Here is a 20,202-nt window from a genome sequence, read left to right as displayed (position 1 = left end):
ATGAATGATAAAAAGACAAAAAGACAGAAGAGAAGAAGTATCCACGCGTGGAATTAAATGGCCGAAGCCAAACCCAGGAGCGCTGGTGAATTCGGCCCGTTCCCGTCGACGCGGAAAAGGGGACTGAGGTGTGGCACCTGAGGGTGTAGTCAGGGCAGCACATGCTTCCAGGGCTGCACGCCCACGCGTCTCTAAATTTAAAGGGGAAGGTTTTTTCTGGTGAAAAAGGTTCTGTCTCCCTTCCCTTGGAAGGGACGCCCATGCAGTATGGAGGAAAGGGGACGGGACGTAAGAGTTTGGCTGTATTATACTAAAATAAATATGGTATTCATAAAAGAACAGGGGAGATTTAGAGTAAGAGTGACACCAACACTCAAAGTAACTGAAATAGTCGATGGTGTTGTGTTCATCAGTGATATGATTTAGCCCATACAATGGGATAAAAACACACCTATGGGTGCAGACAACACTCTGAACAAACGGGAGTTCTGGAAGAATCCCTTACACTTCTGTCTAATCAAAGAAAAGCTATCTAGGCCAATGCCTATGGTAAGATACCCTTTGACATCTTGTCAGAGTTCAGAGCAGAACTACGTTTTTAATGGATTGAACCGAACGTTGCATACATGGAACGTGAAGGGGAGGACATTAATTCAGCTAGGAATAACAAGGAAAACTTTAAATTGTGTTGGATCAAATAGTCTGGAGGAATTGTTTGTAGTGAATACAGTTCCTGATGGATGAGGGTCTGAAAACCTGGTTCCCTTGACCGTTTGAAGAGAGAATACGGTATTTGGAGGGTTTCTCCCAGAGGGTAAGGTTTAAGAAAGGATCAAAGCCTGCAACAGCAAAGGTAAACAAACTGATGAGGGAATTGCAGAAGCTCGCCAAGAATTGAATTATTGAAGAAATATATTTCATTGATCTATGTTGATGGAACAAAAATGTAGTAACCAAACAATTCTTTCATGAGTCAATGGGTTAATCATGGCTGCATGCCATGGTATGGTATGGTATTCTTTCTCATGGACCCCAGATCGGCACCAAATAAAGTTGCATCACAACTTTGTGGGTTGAACTTTGCCCATAACACCCATAGGACTGTTCAGGGTTTGATGATCCATGTCATTGGGTTGTTACCGGTCGGTGGACTCTTCCCGAAAATTATATACAGATATCGGGAAGGAGTGAAAAGCAATAGCCTGGGGGAGAGTTAACACTATGAGAGACCAAGCAAACAAAATGCCCAATGAGGTCAAAACATATCTGGAATTGCTTGTGGTCTTGTGCAGAAGGGCTGTGACCAAGCAATTTGGTCAGGACTGCCAAGTTAGGGGTAGGAACAATCCAGTTTTGCATATGGTCTTTCCCAGTTCTCTAATGGCTTGGCCTTTCGAAGAAAGATGATCTGGACAGTTGCACAGAGTGATGCCAGAAGGTAAGATTATTTCTAAACCTTCCAGTCGTCACCTCTCTTGTTTTACACTATGAGTGACTGAAGGGGTTTGAGATGATCAATAATGTCGGTCTTACCTAGAGCCCCGGATAATTGCATGTTTCGCAAAGATAAGGTACAATATTTAGACCATCAGGTCTCTGCAGAGACTTGATTTGAAAGTTACAACCCTAAGGAAGGAACTTGCAAAACTGAAAAGTTTAATTGGACCAGTAAATTTGATTAATTCCAGAAGGTAAAGAAGTACATTGTTAATGCTTGAGTTTAGAATGTTTCTGAAGAGAAATCTATGACTGTGCTGTACGCAGAGGCCTGTTAGAATGGTTTAGGAGCCGTTCTATTGCAAGAGAGTGACAATGGTGCAAAAATTCACATTTAGGGTTGGTGGAACAAAGGGACTCTGTCATAAAGAAAAAGTCCTAATTTGTCTACGGGCCATAGAAGAGCTCATTGGGTATTTATGATGTAGGTATTTTGTGGGACGCAGTGCACACATACCCTTAGTAGGCACCTAGAGGAATAAAGGGGTGGACAGCATACACCACCAGATTATTAGGTGCATTACTGCTCGGAAACTGCATAACTTAATAGCAGAGTATATTCAGGGACGATTCAATGCGCTGACAGATGTCCTGCATTGAAATCCAGTAGTGGACAGTAAAGGTCTTATTGATATCCTTAGGCTCAAATTTGATTTCAGAAGAGATTAGTAGATACATAAAACCACTAATTAGAGAAGTATATTTCTGTCTGAATATGGTGTATGTTATGCCCCCATGTCCTTAGAACATTGTCAAATCAAAGGCTGGGCAGAAATATTCAACTGAATATTGATGGAGGTATTTAGGATTGTGGGGAATACAAGTGGAAACTGGGTGCATGCAATTATGGAGTGAGTCTAAGTACAGGATAGCGCTACATGTCACTATAAAGGTATTTTCCTTTAAAGTACTGAAAGGATGAAAGCCAAATACTAAGCTATGCCCTTGTGGCTAGAGAAGGTGCCTCTCAGCTCAGTCGCCAATGTCGGCAATTCAATGTAGCGAGCGATGGCTCTAGGAATGGCAACCAAAAAAGATTTGACATAATGCACATTGTCAAAGCAGTCGAAATGTCAGCTGGTAGCGAGGGCAAGACCATGAAACTCAGAGGGTGCAATAAGGGAACTTCCACTTTCTGTAACAAGGTTGTTTTCAAGCAGGATTTGGGGAATGTAGTGTGCTCATTACCACCCACATTCTCGCTTGACCATCCGAGCCTCTCCTTTGTTTCGGCTACTTTCTCTTCAGCCTATGAACAGATATTTTCACCTCGTTCCCACCATCTACTTGGTCCCGCACTTAGCGCCCTCCACCACATCCTTTCCAACCAAAATGACCCGACAGCAAGGCTTCAAAGCCCAGCTCTGCATCCCAGACTATTTCACAATCTTTGTTTGTAGTTAGATTTATTTTTGGAAAATCAGGCACATGAAGAGCACAGTGATGATTCCCTCCAAAATATTTGCACACTAGATGATTGTCCTAGGTGAGAATAGCAATAACACCGCCTTTTGGGGGCCAACATGGTCCACAATGTCGCTGAACCTTTGCCATGGCTCCTGTACACCCCCAAATGTGTGATTTCTCACTATAGGATACATTTCTGATTCCGAGGAATCCATCCAAACACTCATGCCAGTGATATCAGATCATGGCTCTATTTATTTATTTACTTGAATTTATAAAGCGCTCATCGGCCATTGTGGCACTGTTACAGCATACTCACTTAGAACAGACATAGCAATGAACAGGTATGACATATATTGAACATGCATATTAGTAGAGTGAATGGCAACATGCGTATGTTATGCTGTTACTTAGGTTACAATTGAACAACGTATCTATTTATAGTGGTTGGATCTAGCAGAACAGCTTGGTTTTCAGCATTTGCGGAAGGCAGTATAGGATCTTTAGTTTCTTAGTGTTGTGGGCAGTGCATTCCAGTTTTTGGGTGCCAAGTGTTGAAAGCTGGACCTTCCAGCTTTGGTTCTTTTGAAGGCCGGCACGTAGATCTGGTTGGCCAGATGAGATCTGGTGGGTCTATTGGATGAGGTGAGGGTGATTATTTTTAATAGGTAAGGTGGGGCGTTGGAAGATAGGCACCTGTGTGTAATGGCCAGTGTTTTGAAGAGTATGTGTCCTTTTAACGGTAGCCAGTGTGCATCTTTCCTGGCCTGTGAGATGTGTTCCCTTTTGGGAATACTCAGAGCTGCCCTGAAGGCATTGTTATGTGTGACTTGAAGTTTGTTAAGGTTTTTTGCAGCAGTGCCCAGGAATAGTGCATTGCAGTAGTCCAGTTTAGTACCTACTGTGGCTCTGGCGATTGATGGGCAATTTTTGGTAGAGATGAAAGGCTTGACAGCATTCATCACCTTGGTGGTGAGTGTGGCTGAGGATGCTATAGCATTGACCTGGCGTGACATGGACAGTGAGGAGTCAAGGTTAACTCCTAGGGTTTTCACAGCTGCTGAGACTGTGATGGTGGAGTTGTATATAGTAAAGGTTTTGTATTGTGGTGGGAGCTTGTTGAGAGTGTCCCTAGTGCCTACTATGAGGACTATATCAGGATACAAAGCCAAATGGGGAAAAAAGAAGGGTTTGCCATTAAATAATCTTTGCTGTTCTTTGCAATATGGTCACCTTTGATTGACCAGGAAACCTGTGGGAATTAGGTTTACACCCATAATGGAATCATCCCTTATGACAGAAGAAGTGCATTTTCTCAATCTCCCATTTCTGGCTTAGTGGGGCAGGCGAGAAGGTGGGGGAGGGGCACATGAATGGGATGGCTTTGATTCTTGAACTGTTACACACACTTCAGCTAATCTGACACTTCCTTTCCTAGTTCCTTTTATAAGCAACATGACAAAATATGCACAACCTTCTTATGGTCTGAGGAAAAACCTTGCATTAAGTTGGAAGTCCTGCGAAACCAGGTCTGCAGGACTATCACAAGCAACTCTTCCAATGGCCTGTGGATAATGACAGTCAGGCTAACTTCCTGACATGGTTACCGATTGAACAAAGTCCAACTAACCCCCCTCCTTTGAGATCACTATTGGTCACTCACAGTGAGACTTGTGTAGATAATCTTATCCTCTTTTCCACTCAGGCACTCACAGTACTGGGGAATAGGGGTCTGGGCACTGCAGCGCTTCCAGATAAGAGCCTGTGTGAGGTAACTGACATAATAAGACTGATAAAAAGCCAACTAAAGGGCATAAATAGTTTAAAAGAAGGGCGGTATATGCTTATCAATGCTTAATATGTTAATGAGTTGAACAATTTGCTGCTCTCAAATGTAAATATGGTTTTGCTGATGACATGATCTTAAACTATTGGTAGATGTGTATAGAAGATGGGTTCAAGAGGCGAGAAAGATTATTGGCTTACTGGTGACATGGCAGTTAACTCCCACAAGAATACTTATGGACGTCAATGAAAGGGAACACTGATATCACATGCTACAAAAACGAATGTGACACATACTTTGAAGGCCAAGCCGATATGAGATAACAAATGGGGGAAAATGTTTAAGCACACGTCAAGGGTCACATATTAGAGAGGGGGAGCAGATTGTATTAAATGTGTCTGTAATTACTCACTTAGGAAGTTTGGTACTACAGTACGACACTTTATGTGGAGAGGACTTATGTTGCAAATTTCACAACCCAAGGGAAAAAGAAATCTTTGGGTTAACAAACTTTCTACAGAAACTGGAAACGCTACTCAAAGCTGGACAGGAAAGATGATAAACAGTGGGGCCTAAGACGCTGGTGTGTCGGAGAAGCTGTGATGCGAAAACAGGATAAAGAAGTATCTTGGGACATTGCCGAACGAATGGGATCTGAGAGTCCAGAAGCGGTTGCTACCTGGTTCCAAGTAGCCGCACAGAGTAGCTACTCTCCGCAGCATTTTGATACCATGGGACTTTTCCGACACACTGTGGGAGGGGCATGGGGAATCTCTTTTCAAAAAGTTTTGTACAAACTAAATGAAATAAAGAAAAAAAATAAATAAATAAAAAAAGTAATTACTCAAAACATGTACTGGATTGGGTCCAGAGTCATAAAGACTACTCAGAAATTGCACAAAATTGAATTACCAGAAAATGGCAGATGTCAGATTTGCAATTAATATTTTGTTATTATACAACATATTTTGTTCTGTAATTCACTCAAGTTATTGCATCATTTTAGAATGTTATCTGCCTTGGACCCAGTATATGGGCATAGCTGGATACATTGCATTACCTGACCTGCAAGATAAAAGAAACTGGAAATTGTCGAGGATTCTGTTATCTACTGCAATTAAACTTGTTGTATCCAGTTGGAAGAACCTAACAAGGAATAACTGAAACTGCATGGTGGAACTTGACATGCCACATTGATGGTCTGGAATACGTCTACTCATTGTCAAGATGCCTTATATGGAAGCCCGTAACACTATTAGCAAAAGACACTTCCAAAAAGAAAAAAGTCTGGAATAGGATTGCAATTTTTTGGGTGTTGATATAAATTGCCTATGGTCTATTCATAAGGCTTACTCAGGGTTGTCCAACTCCAGGCCTCGAGGGCCAGATCCATATCAGATTTTCAGGATACCCCTAATTAATATTCATGATACATTTGCATACAATGAGTCTAAATGTATGCACATTTTTCCTCAGAAATATTATTGAGGGATATCTCGAAAACCTGTCAGGATCCTGTGTGTGATAAATGATTATATGCTAAATGTACCAGTAGGGTTATCAAAATGCCATAAGAGCCACAAACTGGTATCTTTTCCTGTGCACATGGGTAGTTATGAACCTGACATCTAGATCTGAGAGAACCGGGTGGTACAATGTTTATATCTAATCTTGGAGCCTACTTCTTTTTTTCCCTTTAATCGCTTCCTCTTTCTTTGTCCTCTTAGTGCCTCCTTACTCTTCCAACTATATAACACCACTACCCAAATTCTCTACAGGGTGCGGGACAAGTTACTTGTAATATAGATATATCTGATGCTTTGAATTATAACCTAGTACCATGATCCTATAGAGCTCTTCCTGGGCTGGCTCATCCCCAGACTCAATGGAGTCAGGTTTTCTAGGCTTATATAATGTGTGTGTGGTTTAGGTCAGAGGCAAACATATTCTCCTAAACCACACTATAAACTAAGCTTCCATTTTTGAGGCCAACACATCGTCCCACTCATATTATCCACCCAAGTGTTGAGGGCCTCAGCCAAACAGACAAGGAGTGATATCTGGTGCTTGGTTCTACGTGCTTTAACCGGCTTCTGTCATTTTGGCTGTGCACCTTTGTCCAGCCACAATTCAACCCTTTTTTTATTTATTATGAGGGGGGTCCTCCCATGCCCTCCTCACTACCCCATGCTACCCCTCTACTTCCCTACCCCTAAATATACCTATATACCCATTAAAGAAATGGGTTGAATTATAGTCATACAAAAGTTCTCTATCAAAGTGATCACTTTAAAAAGCATCCAGTAAAAACATGTGATATCCTGGTGTTCAGGGCATTTGAGGGCTGATGCATCTGCTGCAATAATTTCAGTAACACCCAGGTGGTTGGAGCCTACATCAAAGTGGGTCACTTTGTTCAGGATGTGGTTGGCCCTCGTTACAAACTTTAGGAGTTTGGAGTGGGTCCTTGTGGACATGAACATATAAACTGTTTGAAATAAAGGCATAAATCCAGTACCCTTCCTTAAAAGTAGAAGTGACATTTTTGGCACATCTGAACATTTGCAACAAAAAAGTTTGTACCTTTGTGGGAAATGACTAAAAAACCACAGCTGTCAAACTTGCATTTCTTTCCTCCATTTCCCATACATTAGTGTCGGGAGTGTTGCTCTAACTACCTGAAGAGGGTTGGCCTATTTGTTAAGAGGGGTGAATGGATACATTGTCACTGCATCTGTTTCCTGGGAAAAAAAGACTTGGATCTTCAAGTGGCAGATTATCTGGAAATGCAGGGCTATCAAAAAAAAAAAAAACGTTGGCAATAGACCAAAACTAAGGAGCACTGCAAATAATGGAATCCGGAAACCAAAGACAGAACACGTGTTGATAAATCTTAAATCTGATTGCTAATCCATTGAAAATCAACAAATTCCAGTAAATTGACAGTCAACACAGGACAATAGGGTACATTTTGGAAAGTGAGGTGCATGAAAAAATGCACTGTATTATGGGGTGAACCTGTAGCCACTCATGCATGCCTGGTCTTCCAATCCTTTTAATTATTCCTGCTGGTAACCCATGTTGGGATTAGTGTTCCGTTAGTGCAGGACATGCCAGGAATCTGCAAGACATCACTACTATTAAATATGCACACATAAAATAATGATTGATTAACCTACTTTGTTTTGATGCTTGTTTTTGAATCTTGGTCCCACAAACTGACATCAACGTTGGCAAAAATGTCCAACCCAAGGCCACCTTGAAATTCTACAATTCCTTGTAATCCAGACTGAAGTGGGATCCCCTGCAAAAATAAGAGAATTACATGGAATTTCAGAATGAGGATAGCACTAATCAATTCAAATATTCCTGCTCCACAACCTACTAACAAGAACACTTAAGAATGTGACATGTATTGACCACAGGCACATACAGCAACCGTTACCCTGATGTGCATACTCTGAGGTTTAGAATAGGAAAGGCTTAATTGTACATACTATCAGTCCCCGTCTACATGTTGCTTAAATGAAAGCAATGGCCTGCGAGGGAAAAGTCTATTACCAAACACATTTTTTTAATACTTGTTTAATTGATTTTCAATTTTTACAATAATTCATCATTGTTTTCATCCTGAAAAAGAAAAGTTTTCCTTTGTCTACTTTAAGTCCATATGCATAGTAGAACAAAAAATGTTAGTGTTAAAACAATTTCTTTTTTTTGGTGTTTTTTTTTGTTTCCCTCATTCGATTTTCAGTTGGTAGGCTTCACAAATCAAGTTCCTGAAAAAAGGCCACCACTGCCACCACCCAGTTGTTTTTTTCCTCATTCAACAGTCTAGACCACCAGTCTTCCTCACTATATGTTTGATATTGAGACATTATTTTGAGACAGTATATTACCCAAGTACATGTCTCTTTGGTTGGTCAAGGATTCACAAGACAGAAGTACATGTCTGTCTGATCACGGATTTTATAATATCTGCAGTTTTTCATGGGTGTTAGGTCTCTCTTTTCCAGAATTTCATTTGTAGATAACAAGTTCAATCAAATTCTTAGAAAAATGTTTCTAAAAGTCTTGTTCGGAAATGTTTCCATGTACCCAAGGAGACTATTCACACCTTTTGTTGTTGATGTGAAATCTGCAGTCAATTTATATTTGGATGCCCGGTCCAGAGTTTCTATCCAGTCATTTTCTGTGATTTTTATTTTAGTCGGGTTTGTCCACAAGTCCTCATCCGTATTGCTGAGTTTTTCTAGAAAATCTTTGTTTCGATCTCCCCAATTTTTGTTCTTGCCTGGCATGAGCTCTTTATTAATAATGTCGAAGAATGCTAAACGACAGGGGGATATTATTTTCCTATATAGTATCAAGGCGTTGCGTTCTACAGTCGCTTGCAAGGACATCAAGCTCCGTTCTCGCCGGATAATTGGTATAGGAGTCGATGTTGGTAAACCCAGCAAGCGCCGGCAAAAGTAGCCTTCCAATCTGGTCCAGATTTTAGTTGGAAGTTCTGGCATTGCTTCCACTCCGTATATCAGAGCAGGTACCACTTTGGCCTTGTAGAATTTGATAGTTGGAATTATACAAAAGCGACCATATTTCTTGTGAACAACTTTAACTTGCGCCGTCTTTTATTTTTCAAAGCAAAAATTCTTGCATCCGCAGTTCCACTGAGCTATTATTCAGTATGATACCCAGGTATTTAAATTCCTTCACGTTTTCAATTTTCTCTCCTTCAAGATGCTATAGAAGGTTTTCAGATTTAAAAAAAAAGATTTTTCCAGTATAATTACTTTTGTTTTGTCCTTCTTGATCTCTAAATAATTGTTGCTTATATATTCAGACAAGTTGTTCAATTGTCGTTGGAGACCAATCAGGGTCTGGTCTAGGAGTATCACATTGTCAGTGTACAAAAGGCGAGTTATCTTTACTCCTCCTAATGAAGGGGGAAAAGAACAGATGTTGTTCTCCGAGTATTGGAAATCGCCTAAGTACGTGCCAAAAAGGCCATGGGCCAGTAGGCACCCCTATTTAACTCCCCTTGAAGTCCCGATTCCCGATAGCCTCTGAAAGGAGGCCGTTTAATCTTACTGTCATCGATGTTTTAGTATAAAGTGCTTGGATTGGTTCCAAGATCAGTGTTGGATATTCCCAGTCATCGAGCTTTTGCCAGAGCATTTCACGATTGACCTGGTCCAAAGCTTGGACCAGGTCTATGAATGCTATGAACATTTTCGGGGGACCTGCGTCTTTGATCTTGCCCTTCAGGCAACTGAGGAGTAGTAGGTTAGCAATTGTTCCTGTGTCCTTCACAAACCCCGTTTGAAATGGGTCTGAGCAGGCTGCTGTTTTAGCCCATGCTTGAAAGGCATCTAAACAAAAGGATCCAAACAGCTTCCCAATTACATCCAAAATCGCTACTGCACGGTAATTCCTTAGGCAGTTTCTGGGCCCTTTTTTAAAAATCGGAACCACCTTTGCGCTTTTCCATGAGTTGAGTATTGATTTAGACTGCACACATCTTTTGAAGACCTTCGAAATAAAAGGGGACCACTCTTTTGGATGCTCCTTAAGGTCGATGTTTCGAATCCCATCCGGTCCCAGGGCTCTTGACCTGTTTAATGCAGAGATCTTCTTTATTATAAGGTCGTCATCATGCTGAACTATCCACGATTCAGTTGAATCGAACAGCAAAGTTTTACCTGTTCCGTTCGGACTTGAGAAGAGGTCTAAGAAGTGGGACATCCAGACTTCTCTGCATACATTATTTTGTAAGACTTTGTTCTTTACCAATGTTGTTTGTCGGATTAGTGCCCAAAACTCCTTGGCTTTGCGCCCACATATTGTTCGTAACATTTCTTCCAAGTTTATCTGATATAGTTTTCGTCTGTAGGACAGCACCCAGTTTTTGTAGTTCTTTGCTATTTTAGTTGCATTTTCCAAGGTTTCAGCCGTGCCCATCTTTGTTGCTTGTCGTCTAGCTCGCCTTGCAATTTTCCTTTTTTCCACCAGTAGAGGGTCATAAACGTAGTGATGTTGGGCCGCGTTACTCTTTAAGGGATTTGTTTTTTGTTGATAGTACATGAGTAGGGATTGGTATTCCCCCACTAAACCACCTTCATTTACATTTCCTGGGTTTATAGACTCTTTGTAGCGCTTAGTCAAGGAGTTTATGTTTTTAGTCGTTATTTTAAGTTGATTTCCTCTAGGGCTCTCCTCTATTTCTGTTGACATTCATTCTCTTTGTTTATTCGTCGACTTCCAAACTGCCCTTAGAAGGTTATGGTCGCTCTTCATTGTTCTTATGATTTGAAAAGTTAGAATAAAAGGGAGGAATTCTCTTGATATAAATATGTAGTCTAGGACTGCACTTTGTCCGTCCCGTTCCCACGTTGGTATTCGTCATCGTTCCAAATTTAGGAGGTGAAGGTTGTGGAGATCTCTGGAAGCCATCAGTTTAGACCAGCCAGCTCCTCTACCTTTCGAAGTTGTAGCGTTTTCTGTGCTAGTTCTGTTCTTGGGTAGTACCATACAAACAGCGTTTAAATCCCCACAGACTATTGTATATTTAGCTTGGTGGTCTATTTGGGCTTCATCAATTGTCTTTTCCACAATCTTCAAAAAATCTCTGTTATTTGTTGTATTTGGGTTCCAGTATACATTAATGACTACAATAGTATTTTTTTCTTTCTCCATTTTTTGTGCGTGTTTTTGTTCAGGAGCGACCAAAGGTTCTTGAAAGGTTCTTGTTGTTGCCAGTTTATCAAGGTTGCTAGGATAAAGGGATGGCACAGTAGAGATTTTATCATTGTTAAGCCAACACCTGATATAACAGCTGTGATTAGTCCCCGAAGTAGGTCTTCCTTTCGTGCCTTTTATGGCTGGGGAGATGGTGATCTTGTACCCATCTAAGTATGGTTTGTTCATTAACCAAGACTCTTGCAAGCATAAGATGTCAAAGTTGCCCAAATTAATATCACTGGGCCTGGTCAGATGGGAACATCATCTAGTATTCCAAGAGCCTATTGTTAATGTACCGGGTACTAGCTTTTCCTTTGTCGAGTCTGTCTTTTGTTGTTTTGTTTCGGGTGGCTATCTGTTTTGATAGGGTGCTAGGGCCGTTGGAAGCCAAGCCCAAATATCATGATCCCGGTTTCTCGTTGGGTTTACTTTGTTATCTTCTTGATTTGTTTTATTAGCCCCTGAAACCTTTTGCTCAAAAGTAACTGAGTGTCATTAAAGGGCTAGTCGGCTTCCTTCCCGGACCCAAAGGATCTTTGTATTGATCTTCCCTTGTTGCTAGGGATTTTAACAAAACTACAGGTTCGTTACTGTTCCTTATTTGTTCCTTATGTTTAGTTTTACAATCGGAGTTATGACTTTTTGTAATATTATTTGAGCCAGAACTTTCTAAACTTTATTTTTGGATCTTCTCTCCATCCTGTTGAGTGGATGATTTGAAGGATGGTTTGAGTTGGGGCAATTCGCTCAGCTCAGAGTCCATTTGATTGGATTTTTCTTCTGAGCCGTAGCTGACTTTAGTCTCTTTAAGAACTCTATGATATTAGAGCTATTCCCAACCTTCAGATCCCATCTGCTGAATCTCTATTAAATTGCCTCTATCACCAAATCATAGGGCCACGGTACATCTTATCTACCGGCCACCTGGACCTATCTCTACATTCTCTGAGTCATCGCAACGCTCCTTACCGCCAATGCTAAAACCAACTCGCAAAACATAATACTCAGAGATTTTAATCTTGGTTTTAAAGATCCCATGAACACCAATGCCCTTAACTTAGCTAGTACATTATCAGATCTCGGTTACACCCACCACATTCACGAGCCTACACATATTAAAGGAAGAACCCTTGGCTGGCTCGCAGACCTGACTACAGTCTCCTCCAACTACAAAGAAGCTATCATTCTAGCCAAAAAAGACACCTATAATAAACAATCATACAAGCTGAATCCAACACAAAAGAACTGTTCGGATTCTCAAAGAATTGGAATCTCCTATTGCCCCCAATGACAAATGTATTACGGATGCCTTATGGCGTACCAACATCCTAAAGGCTCTCCTGAAAAATGTAACCTACCTACAGAGCCAGAATCCAAACCAGCTATGTACAATATCACCCTTCCCGAGCTCTCACTTAAACCATTTAGTTTCTCACCTCTGTCCACGTGGGAAGTGGAAATCATCATCAGGAAGCTCAAACCGTCCAACTGTTAAGGTGACATATGCCCCGCACCTGTCATTAAAGAGGCCGCACATGACCTTGGTCCTTTCATTACCAATCTCATTAACGCCTCCTTTAAAACAAGAATTGTGCCTGATAACCTAAAAGATGCTTGGGTCATCCCATTAATCAAAAACCTACCCTCGACCCTAGCAACCCTTCCAACTATAGGCCCATTACAACGGTGCACTTTTTACTAAAAATACTGGACCGGGCAGCCTACCTGCAAATACAGGCTTATCTAGAAACTAACAATCTCCTGGGCCTCAGGCAATCAGGCTTCCGCCACTGACATGGTACAGAAACAGCCTTGATTGACCTCATAACACAAATCCAAGACATAAAAGATAAAGGTAAATTAGCCCTCCTAGTATTGCTTGACCTATCAGCGGCTTTTGACTTGGTCAACCACCAAACTCTCTGCCAGCACCTGAAAACATCTGCCCACTTCTCTGATACAGCTACATCCTGGATTAGATATTTCCTTGCAAATAGAACTTTGAGGGTCTTCTCACCATCTGCTTCTGTTGAACCTTCTCCAGTACTCTGTGGGGTCCCTCAAGGTCATGTGCCTCCCCTATGCTTTATAATGACTTCACAAAGCCTCTCTTCGACATTCTCGATCATCTGGGTGTCACGTATACCAATTACGTTGACGCCACCCAGATACTCATTCCCATGAATGGAGACCATGCAACAGACACAAAAGCCCTCAACGAAATCTATTCAGTAATCCAAGCTTGGATGGCGCACCACGGACTCTACCTAAACGATGAGAAAACTGAGTTACTAATGCTCGGTTCTCACGCTAGACTTAATAAGTTAGACCCCTCCTTCAAATCCTTCACTATTGATGGCAACACTATCAAGGTCTCTAATAATACTAAAACCCTAGGTATTTACCTCAATGCCGCACTATCTTTCAACAGACAAACTAACGCGGTGGTAGCAGTGTCAGCATACACTTGCAAACTAATCACTGCGTGTAGGCCCTTCCTTATGACATCCAACAGTATTACTCTTGCTAGAACCCTAGTTATGGCCAAAATTGATTATTGCAATGTCATCTACTTAGGGATCAGCCACAAAAATATCAATGTGCTCCATGTAACACAAAACAATGCCATCAGGGCCCCCCTCAACATCCCGAAGAAGCTCCACATATCGGACACAAGACGTAACCTTCATTGGCTGTCTGTTGAGTACAGAATCTCCCTTAAAACACTTGCTTTAAGGCACAAAGAAAGGGCAAATCTTGCCCTAGCATACCTCACCAACAGACTCTCTCCACACACCTCCACAAGGCCACTAAGAGCTGCTCAAGTTCACACCATGTCCATCCATAGATTTAAGCTCCAAAAATCCGGAGGCTCCATTTTCCCTGTTCTGGCGGCCAAGCTCTGGAACCCGCTTCCCTCCTCCCTCAGATCCAAACCTTCCTTCCAACTATTTAAGAGCAATACTAAACGTTGGCTCCAGGAACTCGAACTTGCTGGGCAGCACTCTTAACTATTCTTGACTGGGATTACTACAGGGCTCTCCTTTCCCCACTTCCCCTACTAGTTCCCTCCATGTAATGCAATCTTACTGTTCTCCCTTTGTGGCGCTGCCCCTTGCTATTACCCGCTGTATTGTACCTGCCTTTATTCAATACTGTGTATTGGCCTGACTTCATGCTGTAACTTATGAAAAAAGATTGTATATTTTGCGTATCGTCATGTTCTGTAAGACATGCGCCAAGATCCCCCAGGGCCAGGAGCGCTATAAAAATAAATAAAATATAGAGGCGCGGGTCAAGACCCCGGGGGGATTCTGGCGGGGAGATGGACGGAATCGGGGAGGGTCCCAACAGAGCAAGACTGGTTGAGAAAGTTGTCGGAGGTGGTATCTCTGGAATGGGCCTCGTTCGCGGCCGCTGACAATTTGAACCGCTTTGCCACGGAATGGGGAGAAACTTTGGACTTCCTGAAGGGCGGGTTCCGGGAGCAATGGCGCCCTCACAGACTGAGACTCCTAGACCTGTCTGATTAATTGTTGGAAGGGTACGGTAGGGGGGGGGAGTGGGGGGAGAGGGGTTGTGTTGGTTCATTTTCGGTATTATTAAAACCAATAAAGAGAAGTTACAAAAATACATAAAATACAAATAACATACAAATACAAATAGTGAGGTCGTATCCTAGCATCAGGAGGCTTTCTCTTGCTTCTATCAGCATTCTTGTCACTACCGGAGATGGTATATGAAGCAAGACTCTGTCGGGCCACTCGTCATCCCCGAATTAAATGATCGTCAGGTCCTCTGTGCATATTTGTCTCAAGTTCGGTATGCATCGAAGCAAATCTAGAATAGCTTTCCTGTTCATGATTATTTTTTTTTTAATTAAATATTTTTTCCAACTTGATTGTTCGATTTGCTTTGTTCTTTTCTCTCACCAGATGTCTGGCTTCAAAACGCGAAGTTTGTCTTTCTTTATTAGAATGACAGTTGGAAGTTTTTTCTGGGGACTTCTCGATCAATAGTGTAGATGGGCTTTCCCCCACTTTTCAGTGCGGTTTTTCGCTCCTTGCTCTGTGGTTGTATTTTTCTCACTTTTACCACTGGTGTTATCTTTTGTAGACTGTTTTGCCAAGGTCTGTTTCTTGATCTTTGACAGTTCTTCTCGCGAGGCAATTTGATTTATTTCTTCCAATTGCCATAGTGTGGTTTATCTTTCTCCTTTTTCGGCAAAAGTTAGGAAAGGTGGAGAAAGTATCAGGTCTCCTTGACGTTCCGGCATCTTACTCTCACTCTGGGAAACTTTTTGTAGTACAGTTGCCTTCAGTCTGTCTTGAGGTACCTTCGGGAGTTCCGACTCAGAATCTTCTATTGAGTACTGATTAATTTCCATCAAGTCGACACTTAATTCGTAAGTGTCTGCCTTGGTTGACAAATTACAGCTCTCGTTTCTTTTATTAGGCTTCAGAGTACAGAGCAGTGGTTGCTTGTTTTTGACGTAACAACCTGGGTGTAACGCTCACCTGGTATCCACAGGGGCGTCACTCAGCCTGTTCTGACCTCTTATGACCTCGAACCCTTCCCTGGAGGCTATTCGACTGGAGACTGGGCCTGAAACACAGGATTGGTAGAGTTTAACTCCCTATTGTCTCTGTGTGCTTGAACCCCTTCTTCCCCGGGGTCCAACCCTTCCCTTTGATCCACAGCTCACCTTGTTTTCTTGGATAGTGTGCTCTCCATCCTGCTTTCAGCGCAGGGGCGCGTTGATTGATGCAGGCTCGTTGCTGTCTAGTTACTTCACTGGCAAGAGTCCGACAGGTAAGTATAATGAGCCTTTTGAACAGTTCTCTAACTTTGTTCCTTTTCTTCCTTAGATGATGGCGGCGTCCGGGGATGGCGGCGTGCAGCTGAGATGAGTAGCGCTGAATGTGAGTGAGAGCGCGATGCGCCCCTTTAGTATTTGCATTGAACTGAGTTCTTTTTCTGTGTCTTTTAGGTGCCGCAACGTTTTCAGCGTGGATGCCGGTTATGAAGAACAAATGCGGTGGGTAAGCGCAGTATGCGGCGCCTCTAGATGTTTGCATGCTAACCTGGAGTGTCTTTTCCCTCTTGCAGATGGATGAGGAGTTCCGGAGACAAAGTTTCCCCAGAGCGGCTGGGATTCAGGTATTTAAAAATAAGCCAAGATTTGCAGAATGCTTACTAATGCCTTTTTTCTGCTCTTTTCCCTTTTCCTTAGGAGGCGGCGTGCTGGGATGGGAATGACACCGCCGAAGATGCCCGCAGAACAGAAGGAGTGATGAATGATGGCCAGAAGCGCCTCAAGGTAAGGCTGTTCCTAACGTTGTTCTTGTTCTTGCAGGAGCTGACCGCAGAAGAAATATGCAGGCCTACTGGAGACCGATCCGAACACGGTGAGTGTCACGCTCCAGGTGCAGAAAACACAAAGCATATTTCTCAGCCTGGGTGTGGCTTAAATAGTCTCTGGGTATCCCAGGTGTCTCTGGGCTGAACATCACCCAAAAGACTAGACCAGACATGCAGTTCTGGGAACCGAAATATGTGGGGGCATCCATCTTGTCCCCATCAATGCACTGCAAGTCCAATCCCCAATGTTATCCTATGGGAGTGAGTGAGTCTGGTGCCACAAGCAGCAAAGTCTGACTCCAAGTGGGTCTTTGGAGGGATGGAGAGGCCCTTGAGGGCCATGTAGGTGATCGTGGCCTGGCTCCAGCCTGACATCTTGGAGGGCTGGGGACATGAGGGGCAGGAATCATGACACTGGGTGCCGGTATTGGGGGTAGTTCAAGCTTTTCTTCTATCACTCTGCGTTTTCCTTCAGTTTTTTTTGTAGGATCTGTATCAGAATTTTGCTTTGAGTCGGCTGGCTTTCTTTTTATGATTCCAAAAATTGCAAAGTCTCTGTTAAGGTCGTCAGTGGTGTTATCAGGTTGCCCTGGGCCAGAGTCAATACTTAAACAGATCGGGTTGTTAGGCTGTTTTCCAGTGTCCAACATTAAGCAGCCATTCTTCCTTGCTCCAGGTTTTCTTTCCAGTCAAGTCTATTGTTGATTATTTAAGTTGTTCTGGAAGTTTTTGCTTTAAAATGGCTCTGATCTTTGGGTCATCGCTGCTTGCAGTCTCTGTGACAGTTCTTTTAGTCGCAGGTCTTCCTTTTCTTTTCTCACAAATCGGGACGTTTTGGTGAGGAGTATCACCCGGCAAAGCGTGGTTTTTTAAGATTTTATCAAATGTTGTGGTTCAGTTCTTATTTGTGAGGATTAGTCTTTTTTCCCCAAAGCGAGTTCATACAGATCCGTCGAGGAACCTTGGTCCTTTGTGAATGGTTTGTTTGCTTCCTCTGCTGTTATATAGCCCTCCAGATGAACAAGTTACTTACCTACTGTAGCATTCTTTCGACTGGATGTTCCTCCCACGTATTCCTTTTCTTTGATCAATCCACTTCCAGCTTGCTGGCCTCGGAAATGTTTTCCCAGTAGAGAATGCGCTACGCGTCGACGTCCCTCAAGTCGGTGTCCCTCGAAGGCCTCCGTATCGGCGCCAACGTCACCATAGGTATAAATAGTCTCGCGCAGCGTCCGTTGCTCAGTTCCGTTTTGAGGTGCTGTGTTTGCCCAGTATGAAATGGTGAGTACCCTTGAAGGAGCTTAGGCTGAAACTACAAGCGAAGTTTTACTGCAGGGAAGGATGAGAGGGGCGATAAGGAATATGTGGGAGGAACATCCAGTCGAAAGAACGTTACATTTGGTAAGTAACTTGTTCTTCAAATGCATTGTGTCCTCCCACGTATTCCTTATTTTTGATAGACTCCCAAAGCAGTAATGTGTATAGGAGGCGGGAGTAAAATGTAATGACTTCTTTAAAGATGCACAGAGTGCAAAACAGCTTTCCCAAATTTAGTCTCATGGCTAGTGAAGGAATCTAGACTGCAGAAGTTGGTGAAAGTATGTGCGGACGACCATGTGGCAGCCGCACATATGTCCTTAGTTGGAACTCCTCTTTGGGGAGCGGACGAGGCTGCAATACCCCTGGTTGAATGAGCCCTGAGGTGTTGAGGAGGTTCTTTTCCTGCCAATTTATAGCACTCTATGATAGTCAGTATTATCCATCTTGAGATGGTCTGTTTCGTGATAGGTAAAGCTAGTTTATGTCCTGCATACCCCATAAACAACTGATCTGCTTGTCTAATCCTTGCAAGTCTGTTAATGTAAAAACTCAAGGCACGCCTTGGATCCGGCCTGTGCAATCTCTGTTCCTCTTTCCATGGGTGAGGAGGAGGGTAAAATTAAGGCAAGGTTATTTTTGTGTGATATGGAATTGTAAGACAACCTTTGGGAGGAAATGTGGCTTCACTTGAAGAACTACCTTATCTTTGTGAAAGATTGTAATTGGAGTTTTGCAAGATAAAGCTTGTAGTTCGTTCACTCTTCTGGCAGAAGTTAAAGCCACTAGGAAGACTGTTTTAAGAGTTAGAAACCTTAATGGACTGAATGCTGAGGTTCAAATGGAGTGCCCAGTAGACATTTTAAGACTAGATTGAAATCCCACAGGGGAACTTGAAAAGGAGTTGGGGGAAAGATATTAGTCAATCCTTTCAGAAACGGAATGACTAGGGACAGCTTGAAATATGAAGGTTCCTCAGCCGTATGTTTAAAGATTGATAGCGCAGCGAGGTAATCCTTGATTGTGCCAACTTGAAGGCCTGAATTTGCCAAATATAGTAGGAAAGATAATACCATCGGTGTACAACATGAAAAAGGGTCAATATTCTTATCTCTACACCAGCTGCAGAATTTGTTCCAACTGCAGCGATATAAAGATTTTGTTTCTGGCCTTCTGGCTGAAAGCAACACCTCCATTACGTCATCCGGGAGGTCCCAATCTCTGTATCTCAACCTTTCAGAAACCAAGCGTGAAGGTTGAGAGTCCTGCTATCCGGATGGAGAACCTGACCTTCCTCTTGTGAGAGAAGATCCTCTCTTTGTGGAAGACGAATCGGAGGACAGATGGACATGTCTAGAAGATCGGGGTACCATGTTCTCCTGGCCCAATTGGGGGCAATTAGAATCATGGGTTTCCGGAATCTCATCAACCTCCTGATCACTTGAGGAATGATGGGACTGGAGGAAATTCGTACAGAAGTGGAAACTCCCAGTCCACCACAAACGCGTCCCCTAGAGCTCCTCTCGGAGGAAATTCCCTTGAGCAATACCAATCGCAATTCCAGTTGACACTGGTGGCGAACAGATCCACCTGAAGGGTTCCCCAAAGGGCGAAGATCTCCTGAAGGACTTCCTGAGCTAGTTCCCACTTGTGGGAGACTGTTGTCTGCCTGCTCAGAGCCTCCGCCGCCGTGTTCTTCTCTCCGGCTAGGTGAACTGCTGATAGAGAGATTCCTTCTTGAATTGCCCAGAACCAGAGCAGCATTGCCTCTCTGCACAGTGGCAGTGACCCTACGCCTCCTCTTTTGTTGAGATAGTGCATGGCCACTATGTTGTCCGTCATTATCAGAAAATGTTTCCCTGTACTGATGACAGGAAAGCTTTCAGTGCTAGCCTGATCGCTCTAATAGGTTGATATATAGTCTGGACTCCGATGGAGACCAACGACCGCTGATGGTTAAGTCGCTGGCATGGGCTCCCCACCCCGTGAGTGAGGCGTCCGTGACTACTGTTATCTCCGGCCATGGTTTCAAAAACGGTTCTCCTTTCAAGATGTTCTCCCGACAGGCCCACCACTGAAGGTCTTGTGCTACT

General features: G+C 42.9%; 1 protein-coding gene across 2 annotated transcripts in view; it reads right to left on the bottom strand.

Moving 5' to 3' along the window:
- LOC138472520 (microsomal triglyceride transfer protein large subunit-like) overlaps positions 1 to 20,202 on the bottom strand; it is a 1,457,683-nt gene that overhangs the window by 192,931 nt on the left and 1,244,550 nt on the right. For both annotated transcript variants that reach the window (XM_069610748.1, XM_069610747.1), the window contains one exon: positions 7,870 to 7,994. In XM_069610748.1, the coding sequence (XP_069466849.1) occupies positions 7,870 to 7,994 (125 nt within the window). The remainder of the gene's footprint in view (positions 1 to 7,869; positions 7,995 to 20,202) is intronic.

The sequence above is a fragment of the Ambystoma mexicanum genome, chromosome 8 (assembly GCF_040938575.1).
Source record: "Ambystoma mexicanum isolate Mex_15411 chromosome 8, UKY_AmexF1_1, whole genome shotgun sequence".
NCBI classification, from domain to species: Eukaryota; Metazoa; Chordata; class Amphibia; order Caudata; family Ambystomatidae; genus Ambystoma; species Ambystoma mexicanum.
Note: the sequence above shows the minus strand (reverse complement) of the source record. Positions and strands in the feature narration are given on the sequence as shown.